Source organism: Python bivittatus, unplaced genomic scaffold (assembly GCF_059951505.1).
Source record: "Python bivittatus isolate LINGU-HERP-01145 unplaced genomic scaffold, Pbiv_v1 ctg000320_np1212, whole genome shotgun sequence".
Classification (NCBI taxonomy): Eukaryota; Metazoa; Chordata; class Lepidosauria; order Squamata; family Pythonidae; genus Python; species Python bivittatus.
In genome coordinates, this window is record NW_028277052.1 from 594,584 (window position 1) to 612,422 (window position 17,839).

The 17,839-nt window shown below is 58.5% G+C and overlaps 3 protein-coding genes across 4 annotated transcripts; 1 reads left to right on the top strand and 2 right to left on the bottom strand.

Moving 5' to 3' along the window:
• Nucleotides 1-22: 22 nt before the first annotated feature.
• Nucleotides 23-786, bottom strand: H2AX (H2A.X variant histone). The gene has a single exon (XM_088138871.1). The coding sequence runs from the start codon at nt 628-630 to the stop codon at nt 205-207; it is 426 nt and encodes a 141-aa protein (XP_087994997.1). The 5' UTR covers nt 631-786; the 3' UTR covers nt 23-204.
• A 110-nt stretch (nt 787-896) lies between these two features.
• On the bottom strand, nt 897-5,246 carry DPAGT1 (dolichyl-phosphate N-acetylglucosaminephosphotransferase 1). Its single transcript, XM_088138858.1, has 10 exons — nt 5,112-5,246; nt 4,642-4,805; nt 4,436-4,556; nt 4,141-4,354; nt 3,865-4,011; nt 3,681-3,765; nt 2,995-3,183; nt 2,593-2,680; nt 2,306-2,461; nt 897-1,953 (listed from the first exon to the last, which is right to left on the bottom strand). Exons 2-10 carry the CDS (start codon nt 4,794-4,796, stop codon nt 1,888-1,890), a joined length of 1,221 nt encoding a protein of 406 aa, XP_087994984.1. The 5' UTR covers nt 4,797-4,805; nt 5,112-5,246; the 3' UTR covers nt 897-1,887.
• A 217-nt stretch (nt 5,247-5,463) lies between these two features.
• On the top strand, nt 5,464-17,829 carry C2CD2L (C2CD2 like). 2 transcript variants are annotated; one of them, XM_088138849.1, is made up of 14 exons: nt 5,464-5,799; nt 8,796-8,891; nt 10,392-10,511; nt 10,762-10,872; nt 11,504-11,620; nt 12,083-12,197; nt 12,427-12,541; nt 12,883-12,947; nt 13,226-13,353; nt 13,798-13,960; nt 14,298-14,399; nt 14,955-15,088; nt 15,271-15,553; nt 15,785-17,829. In XM_088138849.1, the coding sequence occupies exons 1-14, from the start codon at nt 5,464-5,466 to the stop codon at nt 16,006-16,008; spliced, it is 2,109 nt and encodes a 702-aa protein (XP_087994975.1). In that variant the 3' UTR covers nt 16,009-17,829. The 2 variants fall into 2 exon arrangements, with proteins under 2 accessions (XP_087994975.1, XP_087994976.1); XM_088138850.1 differs by lacking the exon at nt 15,785-17,829 and having other exon boundaries at nt 15,246-15,531.
• The last annotated feature ends 10 nt before the right edge of the window (nt 17,830-17,839 follow it).

Here is a 17,839-nt window from a genome sequence, read left to right on the forward strand (position 1 = left end):
CACAAACGACCGGACGAACGCGCACTTCGAACGTCCCTTTATTGGGCGCGAGCAGCCCCGCTGAAGAGCCGTGCGGGGGCGGCCCCCTCCCGCCGCCCGCGACCCCGAGTCCAAGCACGTGGCGCCCAGCAGCAGGCCCGCTGCTTCTGCTCCCGCTCCGTCCAGCCTCGCGGCCTCGGGAGGGTCTCCGGCCGCCGCCGCCGCCTAGTACTCCTGCGAGGCCTGGGGGGCCGCCTTCTTGCGGGCCGCCGCCCCGCCGCCCTGCGAAGCGACCTTCTGGGGCAGAAGGGCGGCGGGGATGTTGGGCAGGACGCCACCCTGCGCGATGGTGACGCGGCCTAGGAGGCGGCTGAGCTCCTCGTCGTTGCGCACCGCCAGCTGGACGTGGCGCGGGACGATGCGGGTCTTGCGGTTGTCGCGCGCCGCGTTGCCCGCCAGCTCCAGGATCTCGGCCGTCAGGTACTCGAGCACCGCCGCCAGGTAGACGGGCGCGCCGGCCCCGACCCGCTCCGCGTAGCGTCCGCGCCGCAGCAACCGATGCACCCGGCCCACCGGGAACTGCAGCCCGGCGCGCGACGAGCGCGACTTGGCCCGGGCCTTCCCGCCGCCCGCCTTGCCGCGGCCCGACATAGCGCACCACCCGGAACTGCGCGCGGCCGAAGGGAGCAAGGCACCCCCGACGGCGGGCGGGCGTCTTTATAGGGCCCGCGCTTCCCCCGGTACGCCGCCGCGGCCGCCGATTGGGCTCCGCGCTCCCGCGGCCCCGCTCATTGGCTGGCGCCGGAGCCACTGAGCGCGCAGCGCGCGCGATTCAAAAGGGAGCAAAGAGCCGCCCCGCTCACCCCCCGCGCCTGCGCAGCGAAGAGGAGCCCTGCCCGAATAAGCACGCCTCCAGGTGAACCGATGCAACGCTTTATTCTGAAGTCCTTTCCATTCTCCCCTGCCTGAAGGTGGAAGCCAAGAACTCAATGTTTCTCCCCCTTTGCACTTCCAGCATCCCCACAACAAACAAGCTCTCCACTGGCAAAAAAACAACCACCCAAACCCACCCTGCCCAACTGATGACATCACACAAACATCGTTACCGCTTGCGTGTCCCAATGTCTGACCTAAGCGTCTTAATGCCATCAGCCGTGGGCCCTCTGGCCCCGCTGCAGCCTCCCCACAGCTCACCTGCTGCCTGTTCTTGCACCCTGTCCTCAAAACGCTTGGCCTCCTGTTCACCCCTCTAGATTGACCCAACACATAAATGCCTTAGGTACAAAATGGGGTATAGAAAAGCACTCTACGAAGTTTGTGGGAAAGGCGGCAGGAGCACAGCAGTTTTAAATAGGCTTCAGAGCAATCTCTCAAATACACTGAAGTTTTTCTCAGTCAGCACATACTGAAGACACCCAAATCAAATCCTTCCCCAGAATACATAGCAAGGAAACCACTTACGAAGCCTACAGCTCCTCTACTTCCCACAGCTGCTACAGGTGTTGACTCACTGGACTCCCTCCCAAAGATGCAAGAGGACCACAGGCAGGCTGCGGCACCTGAGGAGAATGCTGCTTCCGAGCTGCATCCAGGAGAGGAGAGCCCCATCGCTGACCGTAAAGTGGGGCTTTTACTGGAGGCTGACAGTGGGACCCTTCGGCTCGCCTGATCTTCCCTGGTGTTCACGGGGCCCCGCTGGAGAAGCAGGTGCCCCCCTCTTCTGCCAGGAACAGAAACTGCACCATGTAGCTCCTGATGCCAATGCAGCAGATGCAGCAGCAGCAGCAGCAGCAGCAGCAGCAGCAGCCCACCTTCCGGCAAGGACTAAGAACTGCCCTGGACAGGACCGCATTCACGGCTTTTCTTGGACGGTATGGACGGCGGGGCAGAGGAGGAACAAACGTTGGCTCAGATGTCATAAAACAGCCGTACCAGCTGGTACCGGATAGCAAAAGCTACCGAACTCCCAGCAACCTGAACCGAGAGAGGAGAGGAGAGACTGTAGCACAGAGGTGCAGCTGATTGCTCGCGCAATGGGCTGACCTATTCCACCAAAGCATTGCTCACCTCACCATAACTGCTGGGTTGTAAAGTACACAAGGCTACCCATCCTGCTTTACAAACGCAGTGGCTGGTTTCACACAACACACCGAGGTGATCAGGCAACAGTGCGTGTATTGTGGGAACTCAAACTGCTTTGGGCTTCTAGTTTGGGAAAAAAAGATCTTCCCCCAAATAGGCTTTGGTGAGAAGGGCACAACTGTTATCCCCAAGGGAGCGTGGCCTGAAGCCACCTGCCCCTCCCCCCAGCAACTGCGTTCCTCACTTGGAGCAGCAGCAGCAGAACCGTCAGGTTTCGCTCAGGAGTTGGTCCTTTCAGCTTCAGCACGAAGTTAATAAGAGTCATATTACTGCATTCCGTAAATTCTCCGTCTTTGTCTGTTCCCTGATGCACATCAACCAGGCAGAATTTCTTAGCTATCTGGGGAGAAGCGTGCATTACTTATATTATTTCCCCTTGACCCTGTTATGCCTTATCAGCATGAGGCAGAGCCAAGCCACCCTCAGAAGACTGCCCCCACACCCCGCCTTCCTGCTTAGGTTAACCGCTACCTTCAGGATATATGCTCCCCAAGGAGAGAGGCTCTTTGACTTGAATCTCGAGTAGCTCATCTCTAGCTTCCCTGTGTCTGCGTTGAATCTGAAGGCAGAGATGGACCCCGTCAGAAAGGAAAGGGAGATGCAGCCCAGGCTGGAACAGCTGCACAAGGGACTGCAGGGCGAATCTGATCAAGGCAGGCAGCGCCTCCCCTCCTGTGCAAAGGGACGATCCTGAGTAAAACCCAGCGGGGTCCTTCGTGGAGACCAGTTTGACTAATGCAGACCTCGGCAAGAGGAACGTACAGCCCTGATCTTTGCACAGGACCCCCGGGCTAGAAGCTTGCTTTGAAAGGCGCAGTCCTGCTTGGCTTCTCCTGTGGCTGCAGACCAACTAGCAGGCAGCCCTGTTCTTACCTGGGCAATCGGTGGCGGGGGCAAGGGATGATGTGGAAAAGCTGAGGAAGCGAGTAGAGGAAGTTGATCACTTGTGGAATAAAGAACAGCAGCATCGTCTTGCTGAAGTGCCCGAGGATCCCCACCACGGCAAAGGTCATGCCAGCAAAGTAGCAGAAGGTGTCTCCCACAAATACCCGGGAGGGGTACCTGCACTCAGCCAGGAGAGGAAACAGATTTGACAGTCCAGTAAGGAACTCTTTGCACGGGAAGGTGGAGGCGTTATGCATAATAAAGAGAACGCACCGTTAAGAAGGAACGGGGCAGGACAGTTTATGGGATCCTGGGCGGGCCAAATGAAAACTGAAATCCCGGGCCTAGTTCAGTGGGTCTCTTCAGGAGGGAGGGCTAGAGGGGGTTAATGGGAAAGAATCCCCTTGATCCAATTTCTGCAAAAGACCCTGGAAGATATCCTTGTTTCAACCCTTGAAACAAGATTACTGATAAAATGAAGATCACCAGATGCTCTTCCTTCTGAGGAAAGGAGGTCCCCAAAGGCTGGCGTGGAGTGGTACACCCCTCCAGGACTCTCCAACTGGCACCCACAATGTCTCTTGCAAGGAATGAAGATCCTCTCCCAACCATCCCCGGGTGCTTTTCTCTCCCACGAGAAAAGGCTGGCCTTCACCTTCCAGAGGGACTCTTACCAGTTGTGGTACAGCAACCCCAGCGTGGTAAAGAAAAAGGGGATCATGAAGTAGAGAGAGAAAACGTGGTCATCTCTGCAATCCCCTGCGAGGAGGGAAACGAAGAGCCACCAGATTAGCCCACGGGCAGAGCCAACTGTCCTTTGCAGAGCGTGCTGCTCGAGAGGTCGCCAACCCCACATACCCGTTAGTTCCACGATGTTGAAAGCAATGATTGAGGCAGCGATCACCAACGACTGCCCGGCTTCCAGACCGTTAATCCCAGCCAGAATATTGATTGCGTTGGTGCAGAACACGGCTAGCATGCCCATGTACGCGTAGTAGAGTATCCCTGCGGGAAAAAGCGCACCGTGGGCTCTGTCAGAAGCAGAGGGAGAGGCGCGTCCGCCCGCCACCCCCGGAGCCTCCCAAAGCAGCGGCCCCGCCCCCTGCCAGCCGCGGTCTGGCCCGGGGTGCTCACCCAGGTCGAGGTGCATGCCCAGCAGCATCCGGAAGGGCTTTGGCACCAGGATAGTGGTGTTCCCGAAGTTGGTGAAGTAGACCATGAGCAGGGGCAGGGAGGCCGTGGCGGGCAGCAGCAGCTTGTGCCGCCAGCGCAGGTTGAGGACGTCGTCGGCGAAGCCCAGGAAGATCATGCAGCAGATGGCCAGGAGGGCGCCCACCAGCGCCACCAGCTGCGAGCGGAGCAGGGAGAGGCCTCAGCGGGCTGCCCCTGCCCCTGCCCGCGCCCCCGCCGCTCTGCCCGGCCGGCTCACCTCGTGGTGCGGGAAGGCCTGGCACCGCTCCTCGGCGAAGCAGCTCAGGAAGGGCACGGGGATGAAGCAGAAGAGGATGATCAGGAAGACGGCCCCGCTGATCACGCCCTGGGACTCGGGGCTGCGGGCGAGAGCGCGGCCGAGTGAGCCCGGGCTGCCCGGCCGCCCCCCCCCCGCCCGGCCCGGCCGGGCCGCCCCGCACTCACACGGGCTGCTTGGAGGGCTTGTTCAGGTCGGCCCCGCACAGCCGGGCGGCGAGGAAGCGCTCGCGGAAGGCGGGGATCAGGCGCAGCGTGGCCCAGCAGCCCAGCGCGGAGCCGCCCAGGTTGATCAGCAGCGGCACGGCCGGCAGCTTCCCCATCGCGGCGCCCTGCGGAGGAGCGAGAGGCCGGGGCGTCGGATCTCGCTTCCGCCCGGGGCCCGACGCCCGCCCTCACCAAAGATGGCGCCCGCCCGTCACGTGACGGAGCCGCGCGTCCGCGCCGCCCCACGTCGCCCGGGCTCCTCCCCCCCGGCGCCGCGCGGGCCGCAGCCCGGGGGCGGCCCCCAGCCAGCAGGGCGGGCGGGCCCAGGCGAAACGGGGGGCGAGCTGCGCCTCGGGCCCCCGCCGCCGCCCGCAGGCGAGCCTCGGGGGGGCGGGGGGGAGGGCGCTCGGCCGCGGAGCCCCCGCGCGTACCCAGCCGAGCGACCGAGGCGGCCCGTCGGGGCTCGGGGCCGGGTCCGCGCGCTGCTTCGGGCCTCGCGGGGGAGCGCGGCGGCCGTGCCCTTCGGCGTCCCCGTGGCGGCCGAGGGCCCTGCCGAGCTGCGCCTTTAAGCGGGGCCGGCCGCGGGGGCGGCGGCCGCGTTAGCCCTGCCCAGCCCGCCCCGCCCCGCCCCGCCCCGCCGCGGCCGTCAGGAGAGGCGGAAGAGCGCGGCCGCCGCGTAGCTCCGAGCCGGCTCCGGGAAGGGGCGGCGCGTCCCGCTGCGCCCGCGCCGCGCAGGAGGCTCGCGATGCGTCCCCCGGGCGGCCCGTGAGCGGCGGGCGCGCCATGGAAGCGGCGCCGGGCCGGGGCTGGGGCTGGGGCTGGGGCTGGGCGGCGCTGCTGTTGCTCTTCGCCGCCTCCCTGGTCACCGTCTCGGCCTGGCTCCTGCAGGTCGCCCGCAGCGTTTGGCGCGGACATGGCCCGGCGGCGGCGCCCGCGGCCGCCCCCGCCGGCCTCTGGGCCGCCGTGCTGCGCCGGGGGCCGGCCCGCGAAGGCGCGGCGCGCTCGCCGGCGTCCGGGGCCCGCGGCCTGCTGGCCTCGCTCTTCGCCTTCCGCGCCTTCCGCGAGAACTGGCAGCGAGCCTGGCTGCGCGCCCTCAACCACCAGGCCCGGCAGCACGGGGTAAGCCGGCGGGCGGGCGGGCGGGCGGGCGGTCTCGCCTCGCCTCGGCCCCCTGGCCGGAAGGCCCGCGGGGCGGGGGGCGGCCGCTGTCGCCGGGAGGGACCAGCCGGCTCGGGCCCCCGCTCGGCCGGCTCCCCGCTCCGCGTGGCGAAGGCGCCGTGCCTGGCCGGCTTCTGCTTTTTTTTTTTGCGGCAGTCCTGAGGGCGCCGCGGGCGCGCGCTCGATCGCTCGCTTGCTCTCGCTCCCGCTCCCGCTCCCGCTCCCCTCCGTCGAGGAAGCCGAGCTCCGCCGGGCCCGCGGGGGACCGACCCAGCTGGCTGCGGGGGGCTCCACGCGTGCGTGCATTTGGGAGCTGCGGAGAAGTTCCTTGGTACCCTAAATATTGGGGGGGGGAGGCGAGGAAACGGACGTAAACGGTCTGGTGGTCTCCGTTCCCAGGTTTTAAGACAGGAGCTCTGAGCTTCTGGGGATCTGTCCTCAGCACTTCACCTTGCTGGTCAGAGCTCCCTTAATTAGAGTCACCCATTGGGGGAGATGGGTGGCCTACAAATTTAATGATAAATAAATAAATAATTACCCTTTTTAATATCCCGGCAAACATCAAAGGTCACTGTAGGCCTCTCTGGGCATTTGCATAAAGAAGACAACATGTTTTGGAAAAGGTGCAATTACCTGAATATCCTTTACTCACACCGGGACGTGCTTGGCATCCCCTTTTTCCTGGAGCTGCACCCTACAGAGATCTGGGGGGCCGCTGCAGACCCTGCAGGCTCTGGTTTTTTGGTCAGGACCACCTAGGTGCTGTTGGCACTGCATTTGCGAGGACAGGACAGTGGCAGAATTAGCTGACAAGCAGTGAGAAATGGCCTGGCTTGCAAAAGCCCAAGTTGGCCGCTCCCGCCTTTGCAGCCCGAAGTTCTGCCTGAAAGGCTGAAAAGAGCTGCATTTGCTTCCCCGCCCACCTTCCCTGACTCCAGGTGCTGCTGGCCTTACTTTTCTCCTCTCTCTGCTCTTTCCCACTCAGGAGCCACTGCCCGCCTTCTCTCACCGGGGCCTTTTTACTCCACTATTCTTACCAAAGAAAGAAAGCGGGGGGGGGAGACAGCAGACTACAAACCTGCCGCAGAGCCCCAAGTCGAAATCTTCCCTGCTTGGCTTTGCGATTCCCCCTCCCCAAAAAGGAGAATGATGGGAAACCCCTGGACTTGTGATGGTTCCGCCGAAATCTAGAATGCGTGGAGAAGTGCGGAGAGGGAGGAGGCCATCTCGCAGGCCCCCAGGACAGAAGCACTCTCCTTGCCGGAAGCCCAGGGCCGGGTGTCCCAGTAGATGGCTTGCAAGGGAGAGCTGACTCACCTGGTGGTGATCTCTGTTCCCCTTGAACTTTGGCCGTTAAATCTGGCCTTGCTCTCACAAATACAAAAGAACCTGCCAGCTCTTCAAGTATTTGAACAGTGCAACCACCTCTTACCACCACAGCATCTGCCGACTGAATTTGCCCTTTTTCCTCTTAAGATGGGTCCCCCGTGTTCCTGAGCATGTTTGTGGCCCTGTTTTGCCTGTATCTTCCCCCGGAGGATCTGATGTTTTCCCCACAGGAAGTCACAGGAGTGGCTGGATAGTAGATACGTAGTTTTCTGCAGTGGAAGAGTATCCACACAGAAACAGTCCCGTAGAGAAACAGCATCAAGATGTGCATCACCTTTGCATCCAACTAGCCTGGAAGGGCTTTACAAAAAGGCAGGCCTGTTTCACCAGGTTCTGTCACAGGTGCAGAGGTAACTCTCAGCAGTGCCGAGGAGGGAGGCCAAGGTAGTGTGCAAGAGTTCATGCGTTTTCTTGCATCTTCTCTTGCACTGCCTCCTTTCTCTCCTTTCCATCAGCAAGACAGGCCCTTGGGCAGAATCACCACTGGGGCAAGGAGGCGCTGGCCTTTCTGGTGATTTATCTCTTATTCTTTTCCAAGTGGACACAATCCAGCCCCCTTGGGGCTTGCATGCTGCTCCAGCTTGAACCATTCAGTTTGTGCAGCTATATTTCTCTGTACCCTGTTTTGACAGTAACAGGCTTTATGTACATACATTCTCTGTTTATTTTTCTATTTCCTTGGTATAAGTTCAGTCCAGGAATAGTTGGCCTGTTTGCTGTATTGCAGACCCTGAATGGAGACTTCTACAGAAGTGTGCTTTTCTTGCAGAGAAAACGGGATCTGTTGCTTTGGGTGTGGCTGTGTTAGGACTACGACAAGCAGAGCTAGAAGGCCAGCTGCCCTCCTCTTGCCTGCTCAGAAAGAGTCCGAAAGAGGAGAGTGGAGGCTGGCTCTTCCTGCAGCCCGGTCTTCCCTCCTTCTCTGAAAGGTGGCATTCTAGCATCAGCTCCATGGCAGCCCAGCCACTGCTTTGCCTGGGTGCTCCGTCCAACCCACGGATTGGAGGTGCTGCTCTGGAGCAAGCTGCTGCTGCTGCAAATAATGCTCAGGAAGGAGTGGTGGAAATTTCCGGTTGTTCACGTTCAGGGGTCTCAAATTTATTTTGGTGGCCAGGACATTCCCAGCGGGGCAGAGCAACTTCTCTTCCTTTTGAGCAAGCAGATCCAGCAGGGCTGCTTTAGTCTGTCCTTGTCTAAGCTGCTTGGTCTTCTGGTCAAGGTCCAAGCATGGGTAGAAATGTAGCAGGTGAATGTTTCCTTGGGGCTGACATTCAGCTGAGAAAAGTCTCGCGTGTTGTCAGCAGCCCGGCCATCCCGGCCAGCTGCTCCAGCTTGGAGTGGTAGCGGGGGCCAGGCTTATCCTTCTGCAGACTGGGGCTTGAAACACCCAAAGCCCAAGAAGGGGGCGGGTGTGGATTTCTGCAGGATGCCCTTGGGAAGGCTGCCACTGGACCCCCCATCGCTGCTGGTGGGGCAGCTTGTCGGTCCTTGCAGAGAAGTGCTGGCTGAGACGTGACCTCGCCACTTGGGGCTCCTCCTGTGGGCTAACAAGGCTGCTTCTTTCCCAGAGCTCAGTCCAGATCACGTTTGAGGAAAGCCCTCGGCAGCTGCCGGCCGTAACTATCAGCCACGTGGCCTATGCCGACCAGTCGGATCGCAGGATGGTGAGTTATCCCGAGGGGTGCGAGCGGGAACATCCTTTGCCTACAAAGCATGGCCCTGATTTGAACCCAGGAGGTTCTCGGATCTCTCCCCGCCTGCCCTGGTTGCTCTTCCCAACTCAGGAAAGCTTCCCCGGCAGTCTGCATAGCCCTGGGGGGTGGGGGGGAGGGTGGGGCCGGCTGCTCAGCTGCTCTCAGACTTCAGTCAAGGGGGCTTCTGCCCTGCGCGCAGTCAGCACCCTCTTGAGTCTTCCCACCTGGACTCTGGTTGGCAGCCCGGGCAACTTTTGTTGCCTGGTCTACATCAGTATGCCATGCACCTGCTTAAATCAAGGGCAGGGTGGATGAGGAGCCCATCCTGATTGTGGGTAAGGGTCACGGGCTGGTGGGGCCCCGCTCTGAAATTCAGATGGTCAGCTGCAGCTGGAGGGGGCCCCAGTTTGGTCTGGGGAGAAGGGCCCCAATGGGTTTTGCCAAGTGATGACAGCTGGCCTGAAACTCAGGCGGTGAGGGAGGCTGGCCTTGGTGGTTGCCCTCTGGCATGAGACAGCCATGCTCTTGGATCACAGCAGCTAACCTAAGATAATGGGTGCCCAGCACGTGAACCGACAGAGAAGCAAAGATCAGAAGGAGTGTGAGAAGCCAGTGGTAGCTCAGCAGATGCCTTCTCTCCCGATCAAAGAAGTGGCATTATGGGGGGGGGGGGTTGCTCTTTGCGGGAGCCAGATGTTGGGTTGGGAATGAACATTTAGTTGTGCGGGAGCTGAAGCGCTGAAAATAAGGAGGGCACCAGTCCTGGGGTGGCAGTTGATCGGATAAATGCTTTGCTCTGAAAGTGTTGGTTCCTCTTCTACTGAGTAAAGGAGGGGAAACACTGCAGTCCCCGGGAGACTCCCAAGGCCTGCCAAGTGCTCACCTGGATGGAAATCAAGTTTGCTCAGTTAGTTAAACAGCCAGGGTTTAAAACTCCTGGTCAAATAGATATTATAACGTGATAGCAAAGAGGTGCGGATGTATCTCTGTCATTCTAACGTCTAATACGAAGAGCGGCTCTAGGAGAGCAATCTGGATTAAGGTCAGGAATTGGGCGGATTAGCCTCTTTTCCTGTAAAACTGCAGGGATGGGACAATCCCTAATCCTGTTTTCTTGCTAAGAGCCCCACTCCTGAAAACTGTTATTTACTAGATTCTGGGACATCTCCATTTTCCAGTTCAGCAGCTTTGTTGGAAGGCTGCGGCAGGAAAAGAGGACAGGAAGAATTAATTAAAGCCTTTTTCCTGGACTGCAGTCAACACGAGAGATGTCTTCAGTAGCTCTTTCTGAAAGTTTAAAGCTGATGGGGCGGCATTTACCAAGCTCCACTATCGCTGCCCTGACTCTAGATGGAGCAGGATTGAGAGTGGTGCTGGGGGGACTTTGGAGGCTGTTGCTGCTGCTCTGCTTTTGGGGTGGCTCTGGGGAGGTGCGTTGTGACGGCCTCCCCCTTTTCTCCTCACGTCCAGGTGTTGCACTGCCTCCTTTCAACTGACACGGTGCAGTTCCCTGTCTTGGTCGCCCAGCAGTCTCCAGCAGCTGTGTCCATGGACACCTATTGCGTCTCCTTGGCTGTGAAGCAGGCCCAGGTAATGAGGGCAGAAGGAGGGGGCTGGAAACCCTCCCCCCTCTTGCTCTTCATGGGCTTGTCGTGGGGCACAGGGGCGGGATGGGGTTGGTTGCATTTGGTACAAGACTGGCTTCCGCATTGCTGCATTGCTGGATGTTAACAGCCTTTGACGGGATTTATTTTAGGTGATCAGAGCCAACTTAGAGTTGGTATAAAATGATCTTCTGCCTGGCAATTTGTACTGATGTCTGCTTTGTCCTCTTGGCCAGTTGGAGATCCATCTGGAGGAGGTGGAGGATGAGGGGCTGCTGGTCTCATGGGCATTCAAAGACAGACCCGACCTGAAGCTCTCTGTGCCCCCGCGGCTCCAGGCGCATGACGTAAGCAAAGAAGGGGCAAGGGAATGTAGGATGAAAGCCCCCCCGTGGTCCTAGCCAGGATGATTTTGGTGCCCCGCTGCTATCCCCTCCCTCCCTCCCTCCCTCCCTGTCGTGGAGCTCTGCTGTTCCTTCTGCCAAGGAGACTCGAGGGACTTTCTGCCTGCCTGCTGTGCGTACTTTGCCAAGCACAGCCTTGGGCAGGGGTGCGGTGGGGTGGACATAGACCCTCGGCCTCTGTCTGCCTATGACGTAAGGCTACGTGGGCTGTTCTGTGTGGCTCAGTGCCAAATTCAGATGAAGACGGTTTCCTATCTGTCGCCTGAGGCCTCTCCGTCTCTCTGAAAATGCTGCCACGCCTGCGGTAGTCCAGGGAGGAGGCGTTTTCGCAGTCTGCTCGGTTGCCCTTCTGAAAGACCTGCGCTATGTTGGGCACTTAGCAAAATGCTGCCCAGTGCAACGGGTGCTCAGTGAATGCTTGATGAGCAGAATTGATCTGCCGGGATGCAGTGGGAGCCTACAGGAGCGGCTCCCCAGGGTTGTGTTCCTATGGTGGCAGCTCTCCCCTCTCCTCAGGAAGAGGACTCATCCCCTGCCAGGTGGTCCAGCATAATTTTCCTGGTGCCCCTTGCAGGACAATGATGGGAAGGTGGACCTGTCTATTATAAAGAACCTGATTGAAGACTCCATTATCAGCACCCAGCCAGCCATGATGGTGAATCTGAAGGCCTGCATTGCAAATGCCAATGCGGTAAGGGCAGAGTGTTGGGAGGGAAAACTTAATAGGGCCCCGGCTGTGCATAAAGATGGGAATGAATCTGCTCCTGACACCGAACGACCCACCAGTCCTTTCAGCCTGGAGCTGGTGATCTGCGGCTGGTCCTCCGGGACTTAGTCCAGACCTATCCTTTACCGTTGACTGTGTTGGCTGAGCTGTGGGGAGGTTTAGATCAGCATCTCCATAGCTTGCTCTCTTTGAACCCAGGGCAATCTCTGGAAATGGAAGGTAGTGTCCATTTCATTTCTTTATTAGAATTCTGCATTGCTCTTCTGGGCAAAATAAAATGTAACAAACTTCAACAAATCAGCTCAGGCGAGAACACAGAACGACAACAGCAGTTATGGTACTTTCCTTGGGCCTCTTCAGATGCTTAGAGACGGGGGGCAATCCTCCAGCCAGCCACTTAGCCACCTCCCATGTTCTCCTCCTTAGGAGCCCGGTAGCAGGCTGTCCCAGGGACCTCTGTCCAGCTCAGCGGCCCCCCTGATGCCCAAGATGCTCCTCCAGCACTTGCGAGCTCTGCACCTGGGCCCCCGGGAGAATCAAGGTACCAGGTGCCCAGGCGCTTTCGGGCTTCTGTTCTCCTGATGCTGAGGGGGTGCGGTGGGGAATCTCTCCTTCGGGCACCCCTGGAGGGGAGGGGTGACCTGCTGGAGGCTCCTGAGAGGGAGGGGAGAAATGCTCTTTCAAGCTGGTGGCTTTGAGCAGGGCAGATTAACGAGCCCGAGGACCAGCGACGCGAGCTTTGGCTGCACTAGCCTTGGCCTCTCTTTCAGGAAATGGGCTGCTGTGCTGCGAGGCGGAGCTGGACAGCCCTCGGCAGTGGAAGAGAACTGCACCTGTGCCAGCCAGCCCGGCCGCCGAGGTGGAGTGGCCTGGCAAGCTTGTTCTGTAAGGAGCCCTGGGTTTTACATATTTGGGTCACAACAGGGCTGGGGGAAGTGTGGGGGGGGTCGTGGCCAGAGACCTAAAGGCAGTAAAACCACCCCTGGCTCACTGGGGGATGCCCAGGCATGTTGTTGGCTCCCCTGAGGGGGAGGCCCAGATGCCCCTGTTCACCACCCTTGCCTGCCCAGGCAGTTTTTGCTTCAGGCCCCTCTTCCTTTCTTTGGGGAGCTCTTGAGTCTTTGGGCCAGTGAGAATATGGCCCTGATCCCAGGAAGAGAATTAGCAGGGCAAGGGTGGCAGCCTCGATGACCACAGCCCCTCTCTTCCCTCCCTCCCTCGGACAGGGAGCTCGGTCCCAGGAGCAAAGAGCTGGTGCTAAGAGTGTTTGAGGGCAGCACTTCTGGAGAGGGTAAGTCATCTATGGGCAGGACTTGGGCAGAGGGGGTTAGTTGGGCTGGGCCTGGGGGGCTCTAAACTGAGCCCAGATGTTGGGTTTGGTCAGCTCTTCCTTAGTAAGTTCTTATGCCAAGACCTGGAAGAGTAGAGAGAGGGGTGGGCTGTGGCTGAGGTGAGCTGCCTGTCAACAGATGATAGACGGGAGCATTTCTCTTGGGTGGCTCCGGATGGCATCTGGGCAGGGGAAGAGGCTGTGGCTCTGGGCCTCCCACTCTTGGTTTTTTCTCGTAGCTGTGCTTCTGGGATTTGCAGCTGTCCCCATAGACCCCTCCTCCAAAGAACCACGGGGGCAGCAGCTCTACTCGCTGAGTCCAGGGGCTGCCGAGAGTCTGCCCGCAGCAGCAGCCATTGCCGTGGAGGTGAGAGTCCAGAATTCAGTGCTAAAATATGTATTTCATGGTCATCTGACTTGCTTTATGCTTTGAGTTCTGCTTCACTGAACTCTCACTTTCTCACCTTTAAACAAAATGCGTTCATTCTGAGTGCAGGGACGGGAGAAATCCAAATAACAGATACGACTAAATGTTTTTAATGTGTCTGCATGGCTTATTTTTCAAGCCATAAACCCAAAATAAGCCACCTGTCCCGGCCCGGTGGAGAATGATGTCCCGCATCATCCCTCAAAGGTCTCCGTGCTCTTTTTCCGGGTGTGGTGAGCTGCTGGCAGCCAGTGCGATTCAGCTGATAGCTCCAAAGCAGACAATTTAGGATGGCTGAATCTTCCTGTGTGTGTATGTGTACGTGAAGCTGGTTTGCCAGGCATTGCCTTTGCTTTTCTGAGCTGTATTTGGCTGTCTTGGCAGCTGCTCCACCAAGAATTGCCAGAGCTCCAGGCTGCATCCTCCCTGCGCACCAGCATCACTCCCACCAAGAAGATCGAGATGGGCCGTACCATAATGCCCGATGGCACTATTGTCACCACCGTCACCACCATCCAGTCCAGGCCCAAACTGGACTGCAAGCTTGGTAAGCTGCCCTGAGTTCAACCAGCCAGGCTGCAGACCGTCAGCCAGCTGCTCTGTGGCTGCAGAGCATCCTGTTCACGTGGATCCGGACAGTAATGCTGCTTCCAGCTTGGGCAATAAGGAGGGAGCAATCCTCATGTTGTAGCCCCTGCACAGTGCCAGAATTCCTCTTGAAACAGCAGGCCCCGCCTTCCTTTGGAGATGGTATTGTTCCAGCGCAAAGCAGAGCACCCTCATTTGCACAAGTATCAGTGGTGTGTTTCCCCAGTAGTGCTGAAGGGAGGCCTTCGCCAGATCTGGCTGAAGCTTTGCTGACCCTTCTTTTTCCTGGACCCTAGATTCACCCTCGAGATCTCCATCCAAAGTGGAAGTCACAGAGAAGGTGACCACAATGCTTCCAGAAAACGGCTACACCAGCAGAGCGTCTCCTTGCAGTAGCAGTGAGTCACGTTGTCCAGAAAAGGACCATTATGGGGATGGTGAGAGGGACGGTGCTGCCCCTCCTGCATGGAGACAGACCTTTCTGAAGAAGCAGACCGCCTGCTTCTCTAGTTTCTCGCCAGCTTCCTTCTCTCTGGCCTCAGATGGAACTAGACGTGGGGACGGGAGCCAGTGCTGCCCAGGAGGGCAGTTCGGTGCCTTCCAGATGTTTTGGACTCCCTGACCCTGTGGGTCAGGGGTAAGAGTTCAAAACAACCAGAAGGCACTAGGTCACCCTGAGGAAGTGCTTAGAGCGCCGGATAGGAAGAATTGCTTAACAGACGGTTTAAATCCCCATACAGTTTGCTGAGTTAACTTAGGCCAGCCACCATGTTTTTAGTCCCACTTGCCTCGCTGGGTGGCCTGGAGGAAGAATTAGGTACCACCATGCTTAACATCACCCTGAGCAACCTTGGATACAAAAGATGCCGCTCAGCCTGTGCAAAGCCATGGGAGTTTGCCAGAGCCACCTTGTGGAATTGGCATGTTGGAGCAGCGTGTCTCTCCTCACCCAGGGAGCAGCTGTGTGTCCAACGGCTTGGATCCAGTGGCTGAGACAGCCATCAGGCAGCTGACAGATCTGACCAATAAATCTGCGAAGAAGACCCCAACCAAGCGCAGTACGCTGATCATCTCGGGAGTTTCCAAGGTAACCAGCAATTTGCCTGGTTAAGAGCTGATGCTACTTGCTTATTTTTATTTATTTATTTGACTGGACTTTGTGCCGCCCAGCTCCAGAACCACTCTAGGAGCTCCTTTGTTGAGAAGAACAAGAGCGAGGGGACCGCCACCCCTTTGGCTTTCAGCTTCTCACTGTCCCGTCCCCTGCAGGTCCCAATCACCCAGGACGAAACAGCCCTCTCCCTTGGTTATGCTGTCTCACTGGGGAATCCCATCCAGCAAGATTCCATCATGGCTGGTCTGTCAGAACATATGTCAAGTATCTCTGATCCCATGCAGCAGTTGGGAAGCTCATGTTCACCTCAGAGGGCTAGCCAGGATCTGGACGAAACAACACATTCAGATATCTCCGAGAGACCCTCAGTGGATGACGTGGAATCTGAAACTGGCTCAACAGGTACCCTGGAGACCCGAAGTCTGAAAGACCACAAAGGTGAGGGGTATGTGTGGTAGGAGGCCAGCTTTCTTCCAGAGGGGGACCAACTGGGCCCTCCTTCTCTGTAGGAGTAGCCAGGACTCCAAGGAATCTAAAGCCAGGATTCAGGAGCCGGGCTCCGGGTTATTCTCCAGCCGGGACTCAGGTTCTTGGAGCTTCTGCCACAAGCAGGAGAGCCCAGGGTCACACGGTTCTCCTCTGGGTCACCATCTTCTCCTCCTCCTGCAGTGGGCTTCCTTCGAAGCGGCACCAAGCTCATCTTCCGAAGGAAGAACAAACAGAAGGAGGCTGGCCTCAGCCAGTCCCACGATGACTTGCCCAGCGCTGGCACAGCCTCTGCCCCCAGGAAGAAATCTGGCAGCTTCTCTCGGCGCCTCATCAAGCGCTTTTCCTTCAAGGGCCGGGCCAAGAACAAAGTCAACGGTAGCATGGTATCCGTGGAGAAGCACTGAAGAGGTGCTGCGTCGGCCTCTGTCTCCAGAAGCCCCCCAACCGTTGTTAATGGTTGTCTGCTGTCTATGCGTTGTGGCCCCAATTCTTCTGCCCTCCTGTGCAAAGGGAGTGAAGGCCTTCAGGGGCTGGCCGGCTGGTGGTTGGGTTGGGAAGTCTTGCCAGTAGCCGTTGGGAACAGCATAGCCTCTGGGTAGAACAAGGGGTGCAAAGGTAACCCTCTGAGCACTCCTCTTTTAGCCTAGGTGGGGAGGGGGCATACCTCGCAGGCTACCTCAGCCTGAATCTGAAATCCAGGGGGGGGTCTCAGAGAAGGGTTTTATGGTGGCTTATCCAGCTGCTGCTGCTCTGCCTGCTATGCACTCTTGGAACGGCAAGGGCAAGTAGCTGGCTTCTTTGGCACCTGCAGGGCTTGGCCAGGTTCACGGGGCCATGACGAGGGGGACAGGCAAGCCAGGCTCTTGGGCATGCCAGGGGAGGCTGGCAGCAGCCCTGAAACACGGCTCCAGAGAATCCTTCCTTCAGTTGCAGAGGCCCTCTGCTTCCTCCGACCCGGCCTGCGTTTGAAAAAGAAGAGAAGGCACTCGGTGGGCGCCGCTTTGGTGGCAAGAAGGCAGCGAGAGAATTTCAGGGCAGAAGCGGTCGGCTTGCTCGGCTTGCTCGACCTCTTCCTTGACAGACTGGGTTGCCCAGTGTGGAGGCGCCTTGCTGAACTGCCCTGTAGCAGGGCACAGAAGCGGTGGGCAGAAAGAGGGCTCCTGCAGAGGACTGTCCGCTTGACTTGGCACTGAAGGCTTTCCCCCAAGAGACTGGACTGCACCACCCTAGCATCCAGCTGGAGGCCACTCGTGACCCCGACTGGCAACGTGCATGAATTTTGGGAGGACGCTTGCTGAGGCTGGGCTGGCCCCTCCCTGCAGGTTCCTGGAAACAGATTGGGGGTGGGGGGAGGGAGGGACGCAAGAAGGAAATACACTCTTGGGTCACCCAGAAGTCAGGACTCAGGTTTTCAGACAATCTTGGAACAGGCTCTGCTGAAACCCCACGTTTCTCATTGGCAGCCTCGACTGCCGGGGGGGGGTAGTCAGACTTCCCCACAGAGGTAGGTTGGTGCAGTTCGAAGCCTGCCCTGGCTTTCTGTCCAGCCACCCCAACCCTCGGCTGGATTTTCCTTTTTGGCTACTGGAGTCTGCAGGCTGGGGACCTCGCTGTCCTGCCCTTGCCCCGTCAGCCCGATCCCTCAGGAAGACGAGCCGGCAGTGCTGCTCATGCCTGGAAAGCCGTCCCTGCGGCTTTGCCCTGGCAGGATCACGGGAGGCTCTGGCTTGGAGTGGCTGCCTCGGCCTTAAGGTCGGAACACCAGGGCATCAAAGCTGCCTTGGGGGGGGTTGTCTCCCTGGGGAGAAGAGGGAGGCACGCCAGCTGGCACATTGCTCCTGCTGACGCTTCAGCCGCAGAGAAGACCGCGCGTTTTCCCCTGGGGTGTTGGAGCCATTTGTACCGGAGGGCGGTTTCCGTGCTTGTCCCTGTTGGTTGGGGGGGAGGAACAGTTTAGGCTGAAGTCACTGGTAAAATTTTGCTGTGAAGACTGGCTGTGCTGTATTTCTCTCCTGACCTCCTGCTAGCTGCAATCCTGTAATTTGACTTAACCCTGTCCAAGAGTGTCGCAGATAACCCTGCACTTGCCGATTTGCTCCTTTTGCCATGTTTGTCTAGTCGTGAGGGATTCCTTCCAGATTTACCTTTGAAACGCTTTGGATCAGGGTGTCCCATTTTTGCATTTCTAAGAGGGATGAAGATAAAGAATTAGTCCTGCATTCTGACTTCTGTGGA

Excerpts from the sequence above, each read along its gene's own strand:
- H2AX (XM_088138871.1), bottom strand. The coding sequence starts at position 630 with ATGTCGGGCCGCGGCAAGGCGGGCGGCGGGAAGGCCCGGGCCAAGTCG.
- DPAGT1 (XM_088138858.1), bottom strand. The coding sequence starts at position 4,796 with ATGGGGAAGCTGCCGGCCGTGCCGCTGCTGATCAACCTGGGCGGCTCC. Across the intron at positions 2,681-2,994 it reads CCCCGCCACCGATTGCCCAG|ATTCAACGCAGACACAGGGA; the intron begins GTAAGAACAGGG and ends CTCTGCCTTCAG. Across the intron at positions 2,462-2,592 it reads GGGGAGCATATATCCTGAAG|ATAGCTAAGAAATTCTGCCT; the intron begins GTAGCGGTTAAC and ends GCTTCTCCCCAG.
- C2CD2L (XM_088138849.1), top strand. The coding sequence starts at position 5,464 with ATGGAAGCGGCGCCGGGCCGGGGCTGGGGCTGGGGCTGGGGCTGGGCG. Across the intron at positions 14,400-14,954 it reads AGCGTCTCCTTGCAGTAGCA|GGAGCAGCTGTGTGTCCAAC; the intron begins GTGAGTCACGTT and ends CTCCTCACCCAG. Across the intron at positions 15,089-15,270 it reads TCATCTCGGGAGTTTCCAAG|GTCCCAATCACCCAGGACGA; the intron begins GTAACCAGCAAT and ends CGTCCCCTGCAG.